The sequence below is a fragment of the Tamandua tetradactyla genome, chromosome 4 (genome assembly GCF_023851605.1).
Source record: "Tamandua tetradactyla isolate mTamTet1 chromosome 4, mTamTet1.pri, whole genome shotgun sequence".
In the NCBI taxonomy this organism is placed as follows: domain Eukaryota; kingdom Metazoa; phylum Chordata; class Mammalia; order Pilosa; family Myrmecophagidae; genus Tamandua; species Tamandua tetradactyla.
The window spans coordinates 93,775,823-93,795,250 of NC_135330.1; the positions used below are offsets into that span (position 1 = coordinate 93,775,823).

General features: G+C 37.3%; 1 protein-coding gene across 1 annotated transcript; it reads left to right on the forward strand.

Annotated features, from left to right (window-relative positions):
• Window positions 1–1,555: 1,555 nt before the first annotated feature.
• Window positions 1,556–12,645, forward strand: LOC143681184 (uncharacterized). The gene is given in 5 exon segments (XM_077158000.1): window positions 1,556–1,739; window positions 6,176–6,302; window positions 11,179–11,270; window positions 11,709–12,192; window positions 12,195–12,645. Coding segments are annotated over 5 exon segments (1,056 nt in total). The 5' UTR covers window positions 1,556–1,727; the 3' UTR covers window positions 12,536–12,645.
• The last annotated feature ends 6,783 nt before the right edge of the window (window positions 12,646–19,428 follow it).

Consider the following 19,428-nt stretch of genomic DNA (forward strand, 5'->3'; position numbering starts at 1 on the left):
ATTATGGAATTTGACTGCAGGCATTTAGGCCCAGGCTATTTGAGGTCAAGTTAGCTATTAGTGGACAAACACTTTCTCTAGATTCAAAATTCATTAGTAATTTTCTCAGGGAAACTTGCCTAAAATCATTCAAGGAATACATTCATGAATACAGACTAGTAGGAAGCACAGACAAATGAACTAATACATGAATAATGACAAATTTTATGAGTTACCTGAAGGAAAGGAACTCAGTGTTTAAACCTGGCTCAACATCTTAGTCATCTCTGTGTGGAATAGGGACAAGGCAGGACATGAGAAATCTTGTTCTCAGTAAATATATATTGATATGAGAAAGTGTAGGTTATGGTGAACAGTAAATATCAGGTGAGCCAAAGTTTATGTTTGGGTTGTGGATTCAATTTTATGCAAGTTCTCACATTGGAGGAGAACCTGGGCATGGAACATAACTGTGAGAGCAAACTATATGAAAAGGAGATTTTCACAACAAGATGCATCATCTGATTATTGAAATGAGAGGTGGCATTCAGATAATGGTGTAAGCCTTAAGGAATTTGAACTGGGAAGCAAGCAGGAAAAATTTAAACTCTGGCTGTGTCTTTTTCTAGCCCTGTACTTTTCTAAGATTACAAGCCTTAAAAAAGTTTATGGTTTTCTAAGGTTTCTGAACCTCTTTTCATTTAATTTGTTAAATAGGTAAATCTGCCTTAATTAATATGTTAATTTAAAGATTAAATAAATGTAATTCTCCAAAGGCATTTAATACAATGTTGCTTATGTGATTTCAGGAACAAATACATAAGTTAATCTGACTGTTTTCAGAAAATATCATTTGTCCATGAAATAATTATATAATTATTAATGATGTTAGTAAAAATTTAAAACATAGAAGATCTTCCACATCTATAAATTATGAAATGAAAGATGTTACAACTGAAAACTATTAATATAAGAAGTCAACTGCCATTTTACTAATTTCAAAGTGAGGTATGGATTTTATTCCAAATCCTTAATTCTATTTCATTTGAGCCTCCTGAACCTATCAGGATTGTGAGATGTCATGACACATGTGCATATGCTACTTTTTTTGATGCAAGGGATTTTCAGGACTATATTTGTAATACAGCAGCCATACATTGATCCTTCAAAGTGGAACAAGTCCTTGATAATAAATTGCATTGTTTCTTGGTTATCTAAAAGCAGAAGGATGAGATCATAAGTAAGTATTAAAAGAGTGATATTATTAGACATTTAATGTGGAAGAACCAGGAAAATTTCAGGCATATATCCTCAGAAGGACAGCTACAAGGCAAAGCAGGACTGGAGTGAGAGTTGAGAGGATGGGGGTGGATATTTCAGAAGCCAGAAATATTGATAGCTGAGAAAATCCACAGTGATTTCTCTGTATGTGGAGACCAAATGTTTTGAGTCAGGAAGGAAATGGAAAATCTCTGAAAACCATGGGCTGATGAAGACATAAAACTCAATGATTTTCATCTTATCTGTACAAAGAAGTTATTCTCTTAGAGCATATTTCATGTTCCTGTTTATTAGATTGGGGTTATTCCCAGGTGGAGGATTAGGAGTCATGAGAGTTGTGTCTGAAAGTCAAGGATAAGTCCAGAATCTAATAGCTTCTTTCTACATTCTCAGTTTTGCTTACCTGGTGCTTATCTTCTTGTGAGTGTAAACCCAGAGGAAGACAATTCTCAGCTGAGCTGTTGACCATGCAGCCACTGGTGAGTAAGAAATACTTCTTTTTACTGAAATTACCATGTGTTTTCAGCAGATGGGCATACATATTTGTGCTAGTTTGAAAGGATTCATATGCCCTGGAAAAGCCATGCTTAAATCCTAATCAGTCTTTTAGGAACAATGGTTTCTTCTAATCCCTGTTCAGCACTATATGTTGGAAACTTGATTAGGTTACCTTCATGGAGATGTGGTTAATCACTTGTAAATATTATACTTGGTTAGATGGAGACATGTTTCCACCAATTCTATATAGATCTTGATTAGTTTAGTAGAATCTTTTAAAAGAAGAAGAATTTGGGGGAATGCTTCAGAATGACATAGGCGCATGAAGCAGAAAGTCCACCAGCCAGTGACCTTTGGAGATGAAGAAGAAAAATGCCTCCCAGGGAGCTTCATGAAGCAAGAGGCCTAGAGAGAAAGCTATCAGACACCACGTTTGCCATGTGCCCCACCAACTGAGAGGGAAATGCTGAATGTCATCACATTCTTGAACAAAGGTATCTTTCCCTGGATGCCTTAAATTGGACATTTCCATAGACTTGTTTTAATTTAGACAATTACACAGTCATAGAACTGCAAACTAGCAGTTTATTAAATTATCCTTTTAAAAAGCTGTTCCATTTCTGGGATATTGTATTCTGGCAGCTAACAAACAAGAACAATATTCTAACCTCACCTAGAAGCTATTTAGGGATCTGAGCTAAAGTTGTATTTATACTGGCCTCTGGGATGGTGATTATTCAAGTTTGCTGTTTAAATTTCCAACCTGTAGCACTGAATAAGGATTAGAAGAGATTGTTGTTCTCACAACATTGATTAGGATTAAAACATGGCTTTTGCTTTTCTAGGGCACATAAATCCACTCAAACTGGCACATTCCACCCTCTGGACCCTAAAAAAGACATGTTTTCTCCATATACAAAATGCATTCATTCCATTACAATGTCAGAGAAACTTAAACCATTTCAGTAACATTACAAATAACAGTACAAGGTTAAAACCAGTAAAAGTCTCATAGAAGTCAGCTACAGGTATGGACAGTTGTAAGACAAAATTTTCTTCTGGGTCTGGACCTGTGAAACTCAAACAAGTTATTTTCTGCCAACATACAAAGGAGGAAAAGTCATAGGATATATGTACCCATTTTCATAGGGAGGAAGGAACACATGGGTCACAGGACCCAAGCAGGCTCAAAAAGCTGTAGGGAAAATTCTATTAGATTTCAAAACTGAGAGTCATTTGTCTTTGAGGCTTTAGAAAGCAGCAGTCCCACCCTTTTTGCAGGCCTATCCTTGCCTCTCTGAATTCAACCTTGGGAGAAACTGGAGAGACCACCATTTACTCAGCTCTACCCCCTCTAGGCATCAGGGCCACACCCAGCCTCCCTGCAAGCTTTAGGGTACACTCTCAACTTCTCCATGTCGTGGCATCCCTATTCTCCCCAATCCCCAAAGAGTGTGCTGCACCCTCTCCAAGGCCTAAGGCATCACCACTCTTCACTGCAATGAGGGGAAAGGCCCATCCTCTTCCTTTGGGGCAAACTCACCCTCTACACACACTTGGATGTCTACTCTCCTAGCCTGAGGTGTCTTGACTTCAGACCTCAGCCTCCATGATTCTACCTTTGAAGTTATTTTTCCTCCAATTTTTTCCCTTCTCTATCCCTCTCTGTTCTGACTGCCAGCCGTTCTTTTTACACAGCTCCTGCAACAATTTCATTGGCTTTCTATAAAATAGTCTCATATCATGTCCATCAGACATAAGGAGTTTCCTAACATCTGTCTTGGATAACTTCATGTCCAATTCTGGCTTTCTCTGAAATGGCTGTCAGTTTCCACATTTGGTTAAATCTTCATGTGGGGCACTGTTCTCTGGAGTCTCCCTTTCCAGAAGGTCAGAATTTTCCAGAAAATCAACATCTGGTTTCTGGGTACCCAAGAATTCAGGTTTCAGCTTATCCCTTTCCTGTTGCATTCTGCTCTAAGCTATGAGGAGAAACTAGGTTGCACTTTCCACATTTAATTTGGAAATCTCTTCTACTAAATTACCAAGTTTATGGGTTTTAAAATCTGCCTTCCATCCAATTACACAGGTCAATTATGCCATATTATCTGCCATTTTAAAACAAGGATTACCTTCTTTGCAGTTTGCAATAACACATATCTCATTTCTGTCTAAAGCATTCTAGGCCTTCTCTATCAAGCTGGTCACACTCTTCCAGAATCTCCTTATCCATTTTAAAAGCCACTCCAACATGTTTGGTATTTGTAAATTGCAGCATCCCACTTCTCTGATACCAAAATCTGTTCTGGTTTGTTAGCTGACAGGATGGAAAATACCAGAATCAAAAGAATAGCTTCTAACAAGGGTATTTAATAAGTTGCTAGTTTACAGTTTTAAGGCTGTGAAATTGTCCAGTTAAAATATGTCTATGGAAATGTCCATTCTCAGACATCCAGAAAAGATATCTTGGTTCAAGAAAGCTGATGACATTCAGCAGTTCTCCCTCAGGTTGAAGGGCATATGGCAAACATGGTGTTATCTGCTGGCCCTCTTTCCAGGCCTCTTGCTTCATGAAGCTCCCTGGGAGGCATTTTCCTCTTTCATTTCCAAAGGTTGCTGGCTGATAGACTCTGTTGTTCTCTCATCCTTCTGTCATGGTTCTGTACCTCTCTTCTTGTTCTCAAGTGGGACTATGTCTGAAATGTCTCCTCTTATATAGGATTCCAGCAAACTAATCAAGACCCAGGTAGAATGGGTGGAGACACATCTCCATCTAATCAAGTTTAGTACCCATAATTGATGTCATGTCTCTGTAATAAGAATCTAATCATGTTTCTAACCTATAATGATGAACAGGGATTGAAGAAACCATTGCTCTCACAAGATTGATTAGGATTTAAACATGGATTTTCTAGGGTACATCAGTCCTCTCAAATTGGCACAATGATTATTCATCAATAAGTAATCTTTCCAGCACAAGTTTGTTGCAGACTTCATTAAGACTCTGTACTCACTGAAGAACTGAGAGGTTTGTTCTCATTCAGCCTATGTCCTCTTTAGAAAAATAATGTACTCATTGATCCTGTTAATGCCTGCAAATGGCTTAGATGTACCGTGAGCTTAGTTGAGTAATAGCAGATATTTATAGTTTGTAGGCAGGATGGTGCTCAGCAAGTGAGTTCATCAGTACAGGGTTATAGTTGCTAAGGTGGAGGGTTTTGCATTGTTGAGAGAAACAAATGTGAGGATTAGTTAATAGAAGGAAAAGAGGAATCATTTACTTTCCTCAAATCATAACTTCTTAAAATTTTAATATTTTATATTTGTACATTTTTAAAACTTTCCAAATGGATACCTAAAATTTTCCCTTTCTTTTGTTCTCATTGCTCTATTTCCTTTATTTTAAGGAATTTACTCAAATTTTGTAAATAGAAGTAATGAAAAGAAGTGTTGTTTCTTTAATGTTAGCTTACATTCAGGAGTATAGGAAGTAGGGTAAAATTCATGGCCCTGGGAAATTTTGTGATGAATTGAAGAGACCAGAATGGCTTGAGGGCCTCCTTTCATTCTTAAACATAAAGAGGAGGGGAAGATAATAAAGAGAGGATGAGCATGGGTTTTGAAGATCCCAAGGAAAATTGAGTTTGAATGATCTTATATCACTGGAATGGGGTGCTGGGCTCATCCTTCAGTATAAGAGTTTCAGGAGTCTGTGAAGTGAGCCACTGATCCATACTTGTATTTTATGATAAATACCTGAAGTTATGGAAAATTTAATGAGGCAGCATACACGGTTCCAACTTATCCATGATACCTATTTAGTTCTGTAGAATGTTATATTTACTTTCAAAGTTTGTTGCCATTCTATTGAATAATATACCTGTATATTAAGTTTGGATGCAACATACTTTAAACATAAGCTCATTAGATCTTTCAAAATTTCAAACTATTTGTGAATGATGTCATAGATGAGAGAAAACAGGTCATCTGGGGCAATAATCTAACTATAGTTATAAAAGTGGCAACACATGGGTATTCATTGTCCCATGATGAGTCTGTATATTTACTTGAAATAGGTAGAAAATCTTTTTTTGTTATAAATGCTGAAGTGCAAATTATACCTCACCATCTGCAAGTCATAATGACTAGTTTATTGAGAAATGTCAAGATTATATTAGACCATGTGTTTTTTGAGATTTTTAAAAATAATTGAGTCAAATAATCAGTGTGTATATGTATGTGTTCATACCTGTGAAGGACAAATTGTTCAGTATTGAGAATCATCTGACTTGAAACTCAAATGCAGTTTGAGCTTTCTGCAACAGTTATCAGTTCCTCAGTGCTATGCTTCCAAACATTGTGATTTGAATATTAGCAGATGGCCCTTTCTGAACACTTGTATCTCTGATGTTTTTAGGAGTTAGTGAAATTGAAAGATGTAATTATAGAATTTACTCAGGCAGAGTGGGTCATGCTGGATTCATCCCAGAGAAGGCTGTTCAGAGATGTGATGCTGGAGAATGTCAGTCATTTCCTCTTAGTGGGTGAGTATCAAACTTATGTAACTAATCCTCTTAAGAAGTGTCTAGAACAACTTGTTTATATTGTTTTAGATTTTACTTCATATTCATATCTTATGTTATTTCATAACATGAACAACTAAGATTTTTGTCTCTTTATTTACTACTTACATCTAGTTTTTCCCCTGACTAAAATATAATCTTTGTGAACACAAATTCCATGTATTTCTTTTACACTCAACACAATGTTGGGAATACAATGGGTATTTTCTATAAGGATAGATAAGGAGATTAAATATGCCCTAAACCTGGAGCTTCTGGAAAGTAGGCCCCCAGAGAATAGTGCTTAATGTGAGGGTTTAATTAAGTATGAGACAAGTCAGAAATTCTGTTCTACTCAAGATTGGAGGTGCAGTTATCCATGAAAGATTTGTGGAATTTTGTTCTGTCTGATGGTTTGGATCTCTGTGTGAAACATTCACAACTGAGAAGTTGTTTGCAAAATTTGCCTGAGCAACCACTGGTAGTCTTGATGAAAAGGGACAGATTGTAGGAAAAATCACTTCAAGGACAGAACCATTGAAGCTGAGATCTGGACCAAAGACATCTCAGGCAAGAAGGTGGACCCACCAATATATGTAGAATGGGTGTGTCTTTTTCACAGCTTGGAGTGTGTTGGCCTCCCACCCCATGTTGAATACAATCTCACCCATTAAGATGGTGGAATCAGAACCCATTGGGAATGTAGAATTTCTCTCTGCCACCTCACTGTTCTGAGAGGGTTGTGATTATTCAGGGCTTTCAGAGTCAGACCACAACCTGAAAGTTCTGAGAGGTTGGAGATTTCACTCATGTGTTTACAGAGAGCATGGCTGTTGCCCAAGCACTTGGGAGGGCGAAAATTACCACTTCATCAGTCTTGAAGGGCAAAATTTCATTAATATATGTGACTCTCAGGACTTGAAATGTAATGGAGTATGCCATGCAGGGTTTGGAACCATAAACTGTGCTTTCCTTTCACCTACCAAACAAGTGAAAGTGTTTATTTTATGCCTGTCACTCCATTGTACATTCTTCTATAGACTTCACAGGTACACAGGCAGAGGGCACTTGTGCTACAGGACAGACTGAACCCATAACCAATTTTGGTTAGGTTTTGTACTAAGCATTGCTCTGAAATGGTCTAAATTTTGGGAGGCTATTTTAATAGAATGAATGTATTTTGCCTACAGAAAGAACAGGTCTTTCTGGGTTGCAGAGTGTGGAATGTGGTGGTTCGAAACTCTATGTATCCAGAAAACATTTTGTTAAGTAAAATCCATACCTGTGCTTTTTTTATATAGCTGTGCTTTTATACCAATTGTAAATATGGCCTTTTGGTGGGTTCCTTCAGTTAAAGAGTGCACCACCCAAAAGAAGATGTGTTTTAATCCTATTACGGATATACTTTATAAGAGAATATTATTAAGAGAATAAAATTCATATAGAAAGAGAAAGGTATCTGAAATAAGCTGAAATTATGAAACCCATAACAGAAGGAAGAGATCAGGTGATGCTGCTTGTGTCTTGATATAGGACAGGCTAAGGAAACAGGGTCAGCAGATGCCAGCTCCAGAATGCCACAGTGTTGGGGAGAAAGCATTGTCTCAATTGTACTGTGATTTGGAGATTTTCCTGGATTCAAAACCATGAGCAAATAAATTTCCAATTTTAAGTCAACCACTTTCATGGTACTTGCTAAAGCAGTATAAGAAGCTAGAACATCACTGTGCTCATTTGAAAATATTATGTATTCCAAAAAAGCCATATTTTAATCATGATCCAATCTTGTGGGAGCATTGGTTTCTTTGAATTCTACAATAGAGTAGGTTGGAATTTTGATTAGATCATCCCCATGGAGATGTGACACAACCCATTCCAGGTGGGACTTAATTAGTTTACTGGAATCCTTTAAAAGAGAGAATCAGAGAATCAGGAATGACAGAAACATCAGTGCCAACAGAAACTTCACTGTAGAGCTGACAGTTGTAAGTACATGGAGAATAGGGTCACAGATATTTGGAGATGCTTGGAGCCCAGCAGATGTTGCATAAGATGTTAAGGATGGCAGAACCTGGAGAGAACCAAGGGAAGCCAAAAGATGAAAGCCAGACCTGGAGAAGTAAAGTGAGGAACACTCACAGGATCAGAGGCTGAAAGCAATGGAGTCTGGAGCAAGAGACCAGCAGGTGCCAGCCACATGATTACCCAGGTGACAGAGGTATTCCAGACACCTCTGACTTGAAGAAATGATGTGTATTTCATTCCAAATTGGAAGGAGAACCTTCTTTGTAGATGGAAGGCAGAATTTGAAAGTGATGAAATTGGATATTTAAGCAGAAGAAATTTCCAAATTAAATGTGGAAAATGTAGCATGGTTCTTCCTTGAAGGTTATAGTAAAATGTGAGGGAATAGAGAAAAGTTGAGAACTGGACTCTTGGGCACAAAGGAAATAGAAATTGGCGTACTGGAAAATTTTTGGTCTCCACAAAATGATACCACTATTTATTGGGCCCCATGTGAGGATTTATCCAAGATGGAAGTAACTCAAAAATTACAGGACAAGTAAGGATTGGAGATAAGTATCTAAAATCTAAAAAGGACTTGTGAAAAGTCCTTTTGTCTGATCATTTGATCCCAGTGCATTTCAGAGGAAATGAACAAAAGTACTGTGGAATCTGTAAAACTGGAACCATTGCCTGTCTGGTCTAAAGGGGATAATGTAGAGTAAAAATGTCTTCAGAGACAGAATCATGGAAGCTAAGGTCTGGAGACAGGAAAATGGGCCCATTCACACATGTGGTGAGGATGCATTTGACCTGGAAGCAGAAGGCAGACCTTCTACTTCATTTTTCAGGAAGAGTTGTGTCACTTCAGGCCTCAGAAAGGGTGGGGTCCATTAACTAGGTATTGGGAGGAGCCTGCCTGACACACCATTGTTCTGGAGGGATTAAGCATGTGCACCAAGATGGCAGAGATCCTGGGTGTTGCCCCAAGTATGGAGAATATGGAACTGAGAAAAAGATGTTGCCCTTAAAGAACTTCAGTTTTGCAGCAAACCCATCATTTGGAGAGAGAGCAGGGCCACTTTATAGGCCCTTGGAAAGGGTGAGAATGCTGCTTTCTAAAGCCCAAAGGGTATATGCCTCTCAGGATTTTAAATCTAATGGAGAATGCATGTAGGTTTCCAGAACTGTATGAGTACAGTGGCCCCATTTTATTTTTTTATATCTCCTTATAGCAATGGAAACATGTATGCTATGATTGTCCTGCTTTTGTATATTGGCAGCAGATAAGTTGCTCTAAATTTCACAGATCCAAAGCCAGAGGAGAATTTTTGCCTTAGAGAAAACCATGTCTATAATTGACTTTGTTGAGAATTTTTACTGGCTTTAACATCTTATTGTATTTGAATTGAATTGAAATGGTTGAAGTGATGGAGTGAATGTGTTTTGTGTATTGAAAACACATGTCTTTTTGAGGGCCCAAAAGTTGTAATGTGCCAGTTTGACAATTTTATGTACCCCAGAAAAGCCATGTTTTAATCCTGATCTAATCTTGTTGGAGCAGCTATTTTAATCCTGATTCAATAAGTGTAGGTTGGGAATTTTGATTAGATCATCTTATGGAAATGGGACATGCCCAATTGTGGGTTTGACTTTTGATTAGATGGAGATGTGACTCAACCCATTCCAGGTAGGTCTTGATTAATTTACTGGAATCTTTTAAAAGGGGGAATATTTTGGAGAGAATCAGAAATTGCAGAAGCATCAGAGCCAACAGAAATTTCACAGCAGGTAAAATGCAGACACACAGAGAATAGGGACACAGATATTTGGAGATTCTTGGAGCCCAGTATATGTTGCCATAAGATGTTAAGCAAGGTAGAATCTGGGTAGAGCCAAAGGAAGCCAAGAGATGAAAGCCAGCCCTGAAGAAGCAAAGTGAATAATATCCACAGGAACAGAGGCTGAAAACAATTGAGCCCATTAGCAAGTGATCAGCAGGTGCCAGCCATGTGCCTACCCAGTTGATAGGTGTTTCTGACCCATTGGCTTTTCTTGAGTGAAGGTAATCTTTTGTCAATGCTTTAAGTGGGACACTTGCATGTCCTTAGAACTGTAAGCATTTAAATTATTAAATTCACCTTTGCAAAAATATTCCAGTTCTAGTATATTGCATTTCAGCTGCTTGCAAACTACACAATCACCCTCACTGGACTTCATGATAATATACTTTTAAGTACACAGAACTCAAAATTTCTTCACATAAACAGGCTATCAGGTCTGTAAATCAGATGTAGCTTCAAAGTTGGTTCAAGGGGAGGAACTTTGGGAAGAAGGAATTGGATGTTTTCAAAACCAGAATTCTGATGAGCACTTCCTTGGAACATGTATTCAGGACAGGGAGGAACCTTGTCAATGAGTGACTAAAATATCACCTGCAGATTTCTGCAAGTTATATTTTCTGAAATGTACATATTGGGGAATTTCCTTAGTTCAAAGTATCAAATGATTATCAATCTGTATTCACTTACCATTAACTTTGGCAAAATAGATGTCTATGGACAATTGGATTTAAACTTTCACTTACTGCCAGTTTCTCATCCTTGGCTTCAATGCTTTTCCCTCTCTTTACCTCCCCAACATATTATCTTTGAAATAAGTTTTCTTATAATTAAATGTTGAAAATATTTTCTAATTGATAGTGCCATATAAAGGTTTCTACTAACTCAAGTAATCCTTAATTTGATATTCTTTGTCAGATAACTGTCATTTTAGAAACAATTATATGGCTATGTATGCTGCTTCAACATATTCATTTTCCTAATGCTGATCTAGAAATTAATTGGTTTTTCAGGTCTTTCAGGCAGGGAAGGAAGTGTTAAAGAACAAGAAATTTTATCTGTGCGTCATATCTGCAAGAAAGAAATATCTACCATCATGTCATTGGTAAGCATTATGGCTGTAACCCTGGTCTTCCAAATCGATACCTTAAAGTGGAATTAATTAAAAATTCAGTGCATTCACTTAACTGTAAGTTGGTTTAAGTGTGAATCCAGGGAAAGACTGTGATAATTTGAATTAAGAAAGCAATTGATTTGAACACAATAATATAACCTTCCTTATATATGAAAAGATAATTCTATAAATACGGCTCATACTCAATCTCTGAAACATTATAAAGTCTTCAAGACTGATTAGAAAGTTCTGCAGTTGAGAAGCTACAAAAGAGTAGATCTCTGTACATGCAGAGGAATAAAATGATTCATAAATAACATGGGAAATATTTTAATTGGAGATTGTCACCAATTGGTTAGTTTTAAATTCAGATGTATATGGATTGATATCTATGGACAAACTTCTTACATTCTCTCCTCTACTTCCTAGAAGCAGAATTCTCATACTGAAAAAAATGGTATCATATGTCATAAATTGCCAGAAGATTGTACTTATAGTTCCAGAGTGATTCAACATGTATTAACTCACAAAGGAATGAAGTATTACTTCAGCAATCTATTTGGAAAAGCCCTCAATGATTTATCATCTTTTAATCAACAACAGAATTTTCGCCCTGGAAGTAAGTCATATGAATGTCATCTAATTGAGAAATCCTTTGTTCAGAATTCTGGCCATACATGTTACAGTGTAACTCATGCTGGAGAGAAACCCTGTGAATGTCATCTATGTGGGAAAACCTTTACTAAATATTCTGAATTGAGACAACATGAGAGAACTCACACTGGAGAAAAACCATATGAATGCCACCTATGTGGGAAAGCCTTCACCTGTTATTCTCACCTTAAACAACATAAGAACACCCATACTGGAGAGAAACCCTATGAATGCCACCTATGTGGGAAAGCCTTCACCCATTATTCTTACTTAAACAACATAAGAACACCCATACTGGAGAGAAACCCTATGAATGCCATCTCTGTGGGAAAGCCTTCACCCGTTATTCTCACCTTAAACAACATAAGAACACCCATACTGGAGAGAAACCCTATGAATGTCATCTATGTGGGAAAGCCTTCAGGTTTTCTTCTAATCTTAGAAGACATAAGAGGATTCACACTGGAGAGAAACCATATGAGTGTCTTTTATGTCAGAAAGTCTTCACCAATTGTTCTAACTTTAGACAACATGAGAGAACTCCCATTGGAGAAAAACCATATTTGTCATCTATGTGGGAAAGTCTCCAGCCATTATTTTAAACTTAGACAACATGAGAACGCTCATACTGGAGAGAAACCTTATGAATGGCATCAATGTGGGAAAGCATTCTGTTTATATTCTGATCTTAGAGTACATGAGAGGATTCACACTGGAGAGAAACCATATGAATGCTATCTATGTCAGAAAGCCTTCAGCCATTATTCTAACCTTAGACAACATGAGAAAACTCATACTGGAGAGAAACCTTATGAATGTCATTTATGTCAGAAAGTCTTTGCCTGTTATTCTAAACTTAGAAAACATAAGAGAAGTCACACTGTAATGAAACCTTAGGAATATCATCTATGTGGAAAAGCCTTTACTCAATATTTTAACTAGAGATAAGTAAGTGCCTTTCTCCTTAGCATTCAGCCTTGCCTAAAAGACAATCAGTTTTCAGAGTTCCCAGGTGAAGGAGCTTATGCGCAAAAATTGAATTCAAATATAGTACTGTTTCCATAGTATCACAACATTATTTATAACACTGAATACAAAATGGCCATTCACATAATATTCACTCACTACTTCCTTAACTAAATTCAGACTTAGTATCACAACTTTGACTGATGTGGACCTATGTAGAGTTTAGTCTCTATAATGGGATTTAATCTTGTCCTCCCTTAATGGCATGATATTGACAAGGTAATTAAACAGATTTTGAAACAATTATTGACTGTATAGATTTTATATATATAATTGTAATAAGTGTAAAGAATGCCTGGTCTGTTCAAAATCCCAATGGTTATACCTTCATCATATTTACCCCTTAACACAAAATATACCAGTGTATGTTTCCTCAAAGCAGGAACACTCTCCTATGTAACCACACAAACCCAAATCTGAAAATGAAAAGATCCAATCCAGAGCTCATTTTGAATTTTACCTATTGTCCTCACAGTGGAAAAAGGTTTCCTTGTCCATTTCAGCTCATGTTTTTTTTCAAATTGGAATTATTCCTGAGACATTATCTCATGTGCTTGACAGATTGGCAAGTACGTATGATGCTAACTCAAATCTTCCCACAGCTTCCTTCTGAACAGACACAGGCCTGAATTCCAACAGCAAACCCCAGACTGATGCTGTCCTCTCCTCAGTTCATCCCATCCAAAAGGACCTGAAATCCACTACTCCAACCCTAGCGATGTCAACTTGATAACTGGATGAACTTTTACATACACATAGAAAAATTGTTTTCACATTATAATAAAAATGAAATTTATGGGGCTATATCCTGAAAGCATCTATGTCATTGTCCACAGCCAATATTATAGGACATTAAAAATTCCTAATAATCCATAAAACTCTACTATTTTCTCACAAAAGATACATTGTCTTTAGGAAACAAAAAGATTCATAAAGTCCAATTAGAAGGTATTTGAAATAAATAGTCTATCCAATTAGTTATCAAATATAAAACCTTTCACTATTTCCTAATTTTGCCATTTTTCCTTAATCATTCATAAATCTCTCCCCTCCATTGAGAAAGTATAAAGCATAATGAAAGAGAATGTTCATATATGCTAGCTCTCACATTGCATATTTTGTATTAACATCTTTGTTCATGCAATTTTGTAATTAACATAGAAAATACTTTTTTTTGTGTTTTAAGGATGCTGAAAAATCATCCTAAATATTTTTCAAATGATTTTGAATGGATATTCTAGATCTTACTTGTCCATTTGTGGCATTCTTCTCCCATACCAGTCCTAAAACATTCCTTGATTGAATTAACATCATATGAAAAGCCATAAAATTATGTCTTTCTGCAGGAAGAAGGAAAATTTAAGGCACATAAAAGGATAAAACTTCAAACACAGCAATAAAGAGATTGGTAGACAGTGCTCAGAATGGAGCACCAAGAATCAGATCTTTGGCTGGGGTAATTTTCCTGTAACTGTGTTATACCATTTCCTAGATTCTACTGTTCAATATCAAGAGTTTCTTCAGGTAAATTTTTACATAGTCATCTATCCAGGAGTCAGGTCTCACCTTGAATCTTGTCATGGGATTCACCAGAACAACCTTGCTGACATGGGGAAGTTCATATAAGTACAGGTATATCAAACAGTTTTCAGACAGAGACAAGTCTACAGAATCCTATAAGCTGAAATTAAATTGAATAATCATGGTCCTATAAGCTTGCAATAAAAATCTCTAAAATGGAAGATGGTGGAATAAGAAGTACAGAGTTTCCATTAGTAAAAACACCTAGAAGACAGGTAAATACTGTCCAAAGCTTCTATTCTGGGCTCAAAAGATCATTGGAGTACCATGCTGGAGGAAGCAAAAGAGAAATTGTGATAGAGAAACTATACTGAGAAACTCACTTGACTGTGCCTATTTGCACTTATTCCCCACCCTTGAGTCTAGTAGTTTCCAGTCAGCCCAGTTCCTCTATGTCAGAATGCTGTGGAATGGAATTTGTGAAGTCCCTTGCCACATCGGGAACAGAGTGACATGGCATCATTCTGATACATTTGTTGCTCAACAAAATTGGACATCTTGATCCCACAGCCTTACCCCATTCCACACAGGAACCCATGGTGCCTGGAGTACTATTGTTTACACAAAGAGAAACTGCCATGAATGACTCATTTGATGATGTCTCATGGTGCCCATCTTCAAACCCCAAGACCAAAAGCTTCTGATAAGCCTAGTTCCTGCCTAGTGGGCTACTGCAGACAAAGATTTGGGAGAAGTTATCCATCTGCCAAGAATACAGGTGGGTGCAGCAGAGCCTGGCCCAGGAGTTGATCTGCAAAATTGGAGTTTTTGGTCTTCTTTTGGTCCTATCCAGGCAGGTTCCTGAAATGCCATTATTTCCAACTGCCATAGAAATAGAGCAGACTGAGTGCTGAAATATCTTGCCTTTGTTGTTGCCAAATTGTGCCATCTGTGAAGGCTTGGAATGTGCCATCTTAGGAAGTTGTTTTCCTGGTCCTCTCTCCAAGTCGCTTTGGAATTCTTCTGCACCCCCTGCATACGACCTTGGCCCTATTTTGGCTGGTAAATACGAACACAGTGCCATATAAGAGCTGTAACAGAACCGTATGAACAGCAAAATCTTAGACAAGAGAGAGAAACCAGACTTCAGAATCTCAATAACTTAATTAATGACCCAAATAACAAGCACAAAAGTAAAAGCCATACTAATAAGCATGAATGTGGCCAGGTAAAGGAAAAAATTAAAAAGAGAGATGTAAAAACTGGAACAATCACTCACAGATATTCAAGCAAATCTCCCAAACCATTTCACAGATGAAGGAAAATGTGTATTAAAGGATATAAAGAAATCACTCAGTGAGCATGTAAGAAGAAGTTGAAAGCCTGGAATAAAACTAACAGAAAGGCACAATAGATGAGATTAAACATATGTTAGAGGAAAACAGCAGCAGTTTTGAACAGTCAGAAGAAAGAACTAGCAAGAATTAGTCTTGTAAGGTAGGACATCTGAAATAAAAATGAGAAAAAAGTACATAGAGATAAGAATAGAAAAATTTAAGCAACGTCTCTGGGAATTGAGTGATAATATGGAACTCAAAACATACATGAAATGGGTTTCCCAGAAGGACAAGAGAAGGGAAAAGAGGCAGAAAGTATATTAAAGGAAATAATGCAAAAAATATTCCCAAGTCTTATGAAAGACATAAAGATACAAATGCATTGAAATCCAAACAGAATAAACCCTACTAAACCCACTCTGAGACACATACTAATCAGAATGTCAATTTCTAAAGATACAGGATTTTGAAAGCATTGATAGAAAATCAATTCATTACATACAACAGAATTGGAATTAAATTAAATGCCAACAGCTCTGTAAATAAACTCATTACTGTTTCCTATCCATGAGACATGACTTCCAATGGTATTAGCTTCTGTAGCACTGTGGGATGTGAGGTTCAGGGAATATCCTTGCCTTGTGCACATGAGTTTAGAGTGACTGAAAGTGGAAAAAGAAATGGAATAAAATAAAGTTTCAGTGGCTAAGACTTTCAAATTGGGTTGAGACGTCATTCTGGAGGTTATCTTATGCACGTTGTAGCCAGATATTTCACACTACCACAGTATGCCATAGTGCAAACAACAGTATTCCTGTAAATTCTAGAGAGTGCCTTTATGCTCTATCTAGGTCTATGTAAAGATTTGCTTAGTAAGTTTATTTTCTCAGAAAATTAAATCCTCCAGATTGATCATAGGCAAGATAAGTCATGAAACCCATAAGTACCAGCCACTCCAGGAAAATAACCAGATTAATTAATCTATCCCAGAAATCCAATACCCCTTTCCAGCATAATATAATTAAAATGGCCCTTACTCAGGTAGCCATGAAGGATATAAATAAATGAGAAGAATGAGGTGCAATTGAGAAGTTAGAATTCTGTAAATGACTGTGATTACTGACTCATTATATAGACATTTCTTTATAGAGTATAATGTTTTAGAATAACCAGAAGCAAGTTCCTGAAGTGTGGAACTGAAATCCAGTAGCTCTGATCTCTGATAATGATTGATAAGTATATTGCAAAGAAATAGTTGTCTGTGTTTGCATGGATCAACTTCAGAATGTTTTCTTTTGTTTCACTCTCTCTCATTATAATCTGTCAATACTACACTGCCTTAGTTAACCTACCTCAATTGTAAGTCTTAAAATTGTATAGATTGCAATGCTAGTGGTCAGTAAGAGGGAGTGATAATATGTATGAGATGTTTGGGGTTTTCTTTTACCTTTTAATTTCATTTTCTGGATTAATGCAAGTGTATTAAATATGATCCTGCTGGTGAATACACATCTGTGTGATGATACTTTGAACCATCTATTTTATACTTTGAATGGCCTTTATGGTGTGTGCAGCTATCTCAGTAAAAATATAGGGGAAAAAATCAAGTGACAATTTCTTTTCAGAAAATGGTATGATATATTTAAACTACTGAAAGAGAAAATATTCCAACCAAGAATTCTTCAACTGGCAAAACTCTTCAGAAATGAGGGAAAGTTAAAAAATATTCACTAAAAAACAGAAACTGAGAGAATTCATTAGCAAGACTCCTGACCTGCAAGAAATATTAAAAGGCATTTATGCCAGTTGAATAGAAAATACAGAGTAGAGAGGCTTAGATGAGACTGAGACTTGAAGATTATAGTAAGGGTCCCTTAGAGGACCAAAAAAGAGGCAATAGGACATATTAAAGCCAAAGGATAAAATATTTGAAGTATTATCTAAAGAGTAGGGACATTGTCTATTAATGTGTTAAACTCTCCAATTAAAATGCACAGATAGAAAAATGGATAAATGAATGATCTTTTCATATGCTATCTGTAATAGACTCACCTTAGACTCAAGGATACAAGTAGATGAAAGACTGGAAAACTTATTCCATGCAGGCAGTAAGCAAGAAGCAGCTAAGGTACCTATATAATATTAGACAAGATAAAGTTTCAGTACAAAAAGTTTATGAGGCAAAGAACATTATATATTAACAAAAGGGGCAATCCACCAAAAGAAACAAACAATCATAAATGTTATGTGCCTGTATTAGTTAGGGTTCTGCAGAGAAACAGAATCAACAGGGGACACTAACAAATATAAAATTTATAAAATTGTCTCACATGACCATAGGAGCACAGAGTCCAAAATCCACAGGGCAGGCTGTGAAGCCAATGATTCCAATGGAGGGTCTGGATGAACTCCACAGGAGAGGCTCTGCAGCTGAAGGAGGAAGGGAGCCTGTTCCTTCTGAATCCTCCTTAAAAGGTATTCAGTGATTAGATTAAGCATCACTCATTGCAGAAGACACTTCCCTTGGATGATTACAAATGAAATCACCTATGGATGCAGCTGACATGATCATTATTTAATTCTATGAATTTTCCTCATTGCAACAGACAGGCCACCAGTTGTCCAACCATACAAACAGGTACCACCACATGGCCAAGTTGACATGTGAGCCTGACCATGACAGTCCACCCCTTGTCAGCTTGGCTAAGTGAAGGTGCTTAGTTCTATTGCTGTGGACATGAGCCAATGGCATGTGAACCTCATCTGGTGTTAATTACATCCACAGTCAGCTATGGAGTGTGCCTGCTGTAATGAATGGTATTTGATTTAATTTGCTGGTGCTTAAATGAGAGAATCAATATAGCACAACCCAAGCAGTTCAGCATACCTCATCTCAGCACTTGCAGCTCAGCCCAGGTCTTTGGAGATGTAGAAAGAAATCACCCCATGGAAAGTTGTTGGAACCCAGAAGCCTGGAGGGAAGGCCAGCAGAGATCACCCTGTACCTTCCCACATAAGAAAGAACCTCATTTCAAAATTAGCTGCCTTCCCTCTGAAGAACTAAAGAAGTAAATCCCCTTATTATTAAAAGCCAATCCATCTCCGATGTGTTGCATTCTGGTAGCTAGCAAACTAGAACAGAATTTGGTACTGGAGAGTGAGGTGCTGCTGCAGTTTGCAAATACCATATGTTGGAATGGTTTTTAGGATGGCTAAGGGGTGAGATTTTGGAGGAGCTGTGAAGAGAATGATGGAGAAGTCCTGGACAGCTTGAAGAGACTGTGGGTGTAAACAGAACCACTGCCAATCTGGACAAAGGTGGATACAAAAGGGACAAATTAGAATTCACAGAGTGAAAACCATGTAAGCTTGGGTCTGAAGCCAAGAAACATGTGCCAGGAGAGTGGACCCACCCATATGCATGGAGAGGGTGAGTTTACCCTGAAGGACAAAGATGAGTCTCCCACCTTGTTGCAGTGAAACAGTAGTGAAGCCTCAGGATTTGGAGAAGGTACAGCATGCTCCTTGGGGGACTGGGAATAGCCTGGCTGCCACCACATGGAGGGGTTGAACATGTGCTTTAGAAATTGCAGAGAGACCAGGAGTGGCCC